This window comes from Actinia tenebrosa, unplaced genomic scaffold, assembly GCF_029948245.1.
Source record: "Actinia tenebrosa isolate PJP-AT-01 unplaced genomic scaffold, QUT_ActTen_1.0 PGA_scaffold0__85_contigs__length_37466705, whole genome shotgun sequence".
Taxonomy (NCBI): Eukaryota; Metazoa; Cnidaria; class Anthozoa; order Actiniaria; family Actiniidae; genus Actinia; species Actinia tenebrosa.
This window is the reverse complement of record NW_028292569.1, coordinates 29376664-29382958: the sequence shown is the minus strand read 5'-3', so window position 1 is coordinate 29382958 and position 6295 is coordinate 29376664. Positions and strand designations below refer to the sequence as shown.

Here is a 6295-nt window from a genome sequence, read left to right as displayed (position 1 = left end):
ACTGATGGGCGTTGTCCCCTAGCAACCGATCCCTAATCCAAACCACTGTTATCAATACTACGTTACTGTAGTAGCTTATTTTAAGTCATTGTTTCAGAATAATTTGACGATTAAAGTAAACCTGTATTTAGATATTCCAGATATGATGCTTTTGTGTACTCGCACGTCAATAAGTACTTATTAACAAAAGCCGGTGACTACCTATAAAAAATTAATTTAAGACTTTCAAAGGGTATTATGTAAATTTAGTGAAGCTCTCGAAACCCTAAAAAATTCACTTAAGGAAGCTTTGTCATAGTTCCAGTGTTTCGTCTTCTTTGATCTTTGTGCGAGGACAAAAAGTAAGTACGATTTCTGTATTTTATTTTTCGTTTTTCACTTTCCCTTTCTCCTAATTTTCTCTCGTTTCTTTCACTTTTCTTAACGGAGGTTGCGAGACAAGTTGCTATAGTGTTTAAACGGTGCAACTGAAGACGCAATTGTTGCCAAAAATAGAAACGAATTCTTCTTTTTGCAGATTGCTGCATCCTCGGGAACCCAGGGGTAAACTTCTGGGCTCGTTTCTCGCATATCTTTTCAAATTGTGATGTAGGTTACACGCTGTAATGCTGAGAAAACTGCTCCGTGTAATCGCGCGCGCCTTTACTCATCCATGCAAGAATCAGCACATTGGTTGTCATTAACATAGAACAGTTCAGTTTTAAAACTTTTCAAGCGCATACAGTGAGAATAGAGTGCGTTACGTGATGAGTTTCGTGACTGTCACATCGAGGGTAAGCTCAGCTAACCAGCTTGAGTAAGAGTAAATACCATTGAACACTGAAATAATTCAAGAATCAATATCGATAGATCTATAGACACGGTGTCTTTATTTTGTCTTCAACTAAAATTTAAACTGACAAAGACCTTGACACGCACCATGGGAGATCGACTCAAATCTGAGTCATTTACGTAACATAACCTGTCATGCTTTTCCTACGCGTGTGGACAAAGCCATGAAGCCTAAATACTCAGTGGGATAGACTGAACTCTCATGTGGATGGACCATGCATTAGATAATTGATGGGGGAAGGGGTGGGGTAGCAGGAATCCATTCTGCTAGATATTTATTTTTTTGTAACCCTGGCATGCAATTGTATTGTGTTTGCTCGATATTTCTTTAGTGAAAGTATAGATACTGCGCGATATTGCAATTGCTTTTCGTATGCTTGCTCGATAAATTTTTTGCCTGTGGATTTGCGCAACCTCCCGCCCCCCTTCTCCCCCATCAAGACCTAATGGTCCGTCACGCTAATCATAATATTGAAGCTGCCAGTTTTCTCGTGCGTTTCTTGGGGGTGGGGTGGGTATGTCACGTATTAAGGGGCGTTCTCATGTTAAGGCTAGAGGCGTACGTGCCTACTCCATCAGCCACAGATGGAAAAGAAGTTGTACAAAAAACGGTGTCAAAGTGCAAAATTAAACACGACTTTAAAGCCCAGGTTTGTGTTAAATGATTTTTAGTTTGAGATTCTTTACGTATAAACCTCTCTTAAAGTTGTCAGAAAACCATGCTAACGGCAGGTAAAGATCTATGAAATCTCCATGATTTAATTGCGAGGTATTTCTTTTCCGTTTGATAATTTAAAATTAGAAAAGGGATTTTTTGTTGTTGAAAAATGCTTTGAAATTAAACGTCTATGACGCGTTGGAGTTGCATTTCCGGTATCCAAGGTGTTTTGAACCAAGTCAACAGGCTTTGTCTTGCATCCGTGCCAGACTGATGAACGTGACCTATACTTGACATAACATTGAAAAAGTTTCATTAAACACGCTTTCCCTTCCTCTGGGAAAGTGGATCAGGATATACTGCATAGAAACGAATACCCTAGCACTGAAGTAGCTGCATTGTTATTAAACGGCACAAACAATTAGGTACCTTTCAAGGCTTTTTATTCATAAAATATGCAGTAGCGCATACACGAATGCAGAGCTTGGGCTTCCTGTGGTCTGGCTTGCCAGGCTTTTCGGAGGCGAGGGTAATTTAGCCTGTGAGACAAATCTAAGTTTTTAGTAACAACTTTTTATCAGGGATTTTTCAAAAGATTAACGACTGAAATGAAGAAGAAAGCCATTGGTACGTATGTTGTTTTTGCCGTTTTTTACAGTAGTATTTCAATTTTTAGTTTGATTTTCTTATCTTTTTTACGATTTTTAAAAATATAATGAATTTTGTCTTAAACTTTGCATGTATTTGTCTAGGTAAACTTGGTGTCCGGAATAAAACTTTACAAGTTAATCCTCTACCATTCTGGACTATGATCAAAAACGCCGCAAAAATCGCACCTCAAATCGTGGCAAAAACAGCTGGTTTGTGTGACTTTGCCCACACAGGGAACCCAAGCTTTGTTTTTGTGTCAGTACATTTAATACAGCAAATGTAAGGTGACTAATACTAAATAAAAGGCCTTTCTCGTTTCCTTCTTTTCAGTGGGTAGACGCGTGTTTTATTTACTGCCGGTAGTAGTTGATTTCCCTAATAACATGTTTTTGTTGCTGGAAAAGCTAGTTAACGCTGCACCAAAAGTGCGCAAGGGATCCTGGTAGTAGCAGTATATGACGCAAAGGCCTATCAAAACCGTCCCAATTCACAATTTTAAAACGAAAATGAACTTTTAATCACATATCTTACACAGTATATACAACGAAATGCCGATTAAAAACGAAATTTAAATTAATGTTAACTAATTAGATTATCTAATAGCTGCCAATAATCCGTCTTCAAGGCGTCGCTTTGCAAGATCTGCAAGACTCTACAAGTAAATAAATAAAACAAAGCATCAAAATTGTATTTTTGTGAAAAGTAGAATCCCTTCTTTGGTTGATGAAAATTTTGAGATGATTTTACAAGTGTATTGATTTGTGTTGACACTTAAAGCACTTAGTGAAATCCAACTAGTGGACGATTGTTAATGCTGTATTCATTAATTTGACTTTAATTTAAAGCTTGTTCGCATCTTTAGATTTGACAAACTAGTTGGATTTAACTAAAACAATATTAGTCCTCTCGCCCTCATGGCCTATGAGCCAATAAGCTATAGCCCATTTGGGCTCGAGGACTAATTGCTAATAAGCCCAAAGCTCCCTTTATTAAAGATCCAAGGGCAGATCCAGGGGGGTTAATTTGATGGTAGCCAACCCCTTTGGAGTTGAAAATAATTGGAATAAAGGATAAGGTAAGACCTAGAAAAGATGCAAAGTGATGCCTTTCTAGGTAACAGCCACTACCCCTTCCCCTCCCCACCTCCTTGAAACCGCGTCAAGATTGGCATAAGTTAACATATTCTGTATTAACAAAGAACAAATAAATTCACTAACCTTAAAAGACCTAGGTTCATGGATGGCTAACTCAGACAACATTTTTCTGTTTAACTGGATGTTACACTGCCAATGACAATAAATCCTCAAATCAATTATTTTTGTTATATACGAGTGATTGATCCCTGTCAGTATTAAAGATTGTTAGTTAGCAGCAGTTAGGCGGAGTCGCGAATTGCCGGCATTGCCAAAAATCGCAAGTCGAAAAACACCATGGGGGGGTGGGTTTTTAGAGGTCGGTAACCCGCCCTACAGGGGGTCTTGCGCGATCCGCCTGCAGCGCGAAATGTGCCTTACTGCTGCTCTATTTGGGGATCGTAAACGGAGGGAAAGATAACCCTTAGATATACGATGCACGAATGTAAGAAGTTCGTTAACGACTTTTGCATAATTTGTCTAAGACCTAAAGTTATCGTACGCGAGCCAGAACCCTTTTGGTGTTGTGGTAAAAAAATGCAGATAGAAGACGACACGTCAGCACAGTGTTACGAGTGTGGTAAGAATATTCGTAATGCCGTACCAAGTGCTACCAGAGAGCAGTATTACGCCAATGGAGGTCGTAAGAAAACGCCATATAAGAGAATAAAATACTTCCGAGACTGGATGAGTCATATCCAAGGTTTACATCCGGTGTATTTAGACGATGAAGTAAGGCAGAAAATCATAGACCACTTAGAAGAGCCCTCGCCGCAAAGTCTACGAAAGACATTGAAAAAATTAAAGCTAGGGAAATATTACAAAGCTATTCCCTATCTTTTGTCTGACATTACCGGTAGGCGTATTCCTCATGTCCCAGATATGCAAAGGGCCGAGTGGTTATTCTGTCGGCTGGATAAGGATATTCCTTATTACCCCGACGTAATTTACGAAATATTTTACAAAATAGACCCCAACCACCCGCTGTTAGAATGGATTCCGAGAAGATGAAATGTGCAGTCGAAATCCACATGTGATGTCTACTGAGCGAGTTTTCTTTGTAGATCTTCCTTTGCCTCCTGGTAGATCTTTTTGCGAGATTCCTCGGAAAGATCTTTCACGATGGTTTTTTTATTACCCGACTTTAATTCGCCGTATTTCTTTTCCTCCGCGAGGATCAAAGAAAACTCCGTGTCGTCTATGCGGCGGTCCCGCAGAGCTTGGGAGACTAAGTCGGCGATGGTGTTAGCCTTTGCTCTTGCCAGGGCTATATGAGTGTCGTGCTTGGATATCTTACCGGACAATTGCTTCATAATGCCTGTCGTAACAGCGGAAACAATGCCGCAAACGGCTCCAACGCTGGCTAAAGGAACGCCAACGACTATTCCAGGCCCGGTAAGCGAAGTAGCAACGCCGGTGCCTGTTAACGCCACAGACATGGAGCCTGAAGTTATTGCGATTTTATGTAGTATGCTTCGGGCTCTGGCATACTTTTTCCTGACCTCCTCATAGTGTTTCGTTTGACCCTCTAAGTAAGCGAGGATTAGATTTGCCTTATTCAAGCGGAAGTTTTCAGCGTTTAATTCGTTAGGTCCCTCCTTAGGTAAATCAGGATAAAGTGGAGGTGCTGATGGTATAACATCCATTATATACTAATGTACGACGCTTTTGGAAATAACATAGCGGCGCAGCCGCATCATGACAACAGGGATTATTGGAACTGGAGGGCCTTTAGGAAGATGTTTCCACATGCAGACCCTAGTAAGTTTGAAAGAAGGCCCGACGGTATTTACTATAACGGCTCCAGAATGTACAGCAATGCGGACTTGAAGCCTACGCTGGTGGGGCAAATAGACAATCAACTGAAGCATAAGCCAACGCATGTTGAACCCAGTTGGTCAAAGGAATTATTGCTGGGTACCGGTACTTATCCGATACCCGCGGTGTCATTCGATAAACATCCAAGTTTGGATTTGACATTGAACATGCGGATTTCTAACGACCATTCCTTTCCGTTAAAGGTGCGAGATATCTTCAAAAACGTGCCCATTAATCATACCACGGCGAAAGAAGCCCACGAATGGTTAAGTGGTCCTAACATGCGTTATTGGCCGCAGCAGTTGAACTTTGCGGTTTGGTGTGCCACTAGCGGCTGCGGTGTAAGTGCAAACTTGATGAAGAATTCAATATTCATGTTTCACTTCCACTTCACGGTTAGAAGAATACTGCATGAAATGGGTGTTATTGCATTACCGGGAGATGCCACGTTTTATCCAAGAGACAATAAATACGACGTTCCAGCCTACAACAGACTTTGTAAGGAGTTTGGCGCTGTAGGGAAGGATTTCCGATGCACTGCCGGCGCCAACAATGGCTTGGGGCATATTTGGGCTTATTGGGGGATTGGTGGGCACGAGCTAAGCGATAAGGAAGTTCATGCGTTGAATCTACGATGGAACACTGGGTATCATAAGGAAACTCATGACAGTAGCACCTTCTTCGAACCAAATGCCAAAACCACTAAGGAAGTCCGCGATGGACCTCTGTTTAAAGACGAGGGCGGTAAGTATGCAGGGGCTAACCCGCTGATTATCAAGATTACCAACGACGAGCAAACGAAGCAATATCTTAATTTCATACCCCCAGAAGGTAAAGGGTTAACCAAAGCCGGCCTTGCCCGTTTGAACCGCAGCATAGAAGCTTACGTGTATTCTATCCTTGGAGCTCAGGTAAATACCCGATCTAGCATAATCGGAAATACCGGCGCCGCAGAAGAGACGCGAGCCGAAGCCTTGATCTTATTCGAAAGTTCGATCTTGGAGGGCGACATTAGCAAGGGCGTACAGCGTTACCAACTAGCCATACAAAATTCTAAGGCCCGACTGGACTATGCAGTAGCCCCGGGTTGTTGGTTAATGCCCAGTAATTTATCTATAAATACTGGCTCTGTAGTAGGATACAACAATAAACTGCAGCGAGCTACTAAGGATATGAAGTTTGGGGTGAACGACGTGAACTCTGA

At 41.4% G+C, this 6295-nt stretch overlaps 1 protein-coding gene and 1 long non-coding RNA gene across 2 annotated transcripts; one reads left to right on the top strand and one right to left on the bottom strand.

Annotated features, from left to right (window-relative positions):
• The first annotated feature begins 264 nt into the window (after nucleotides 1–264).
• Nucleotides 265–1480, top strand: LOC148914030 (uncharacterized). The gene is made up of 2 exons (XR_016121606.1): nucleotides 265–341; nucleotides 518–1480. It is a non-coding gene; the product is annotated as an uncharacterized LOC148914030 (long non-coding RNA).
• A 1153-nt stretch (nucleotides 1481–2633) lies between these two features.
• On the bottom strand, nucleotides 2634–5772 carry LOC148914029 (uncharacterized). The gene is made up of 2 exons (XM_089039456.1): nucleotides 3358–5772; nucleotides 2634–2792 (listed from the first exon to the last, which is right to left on the bottom strand). The coding sequence occupies exon 1, from the start codon at nucleotides 4917–4919 to the stop codon at nucleotides 4314–4316; it is 606 nt and encodes a 201-aa protein (XP_088895582.1). The 5' UTR covers nucleotides 4920–5772; the 3' UTR covers nucleotides 2634–2792; nucleotides 3358–4313.
• Between the last annotated feature and the right edge of the window lie 523 nt (nucleotides 5773–6295).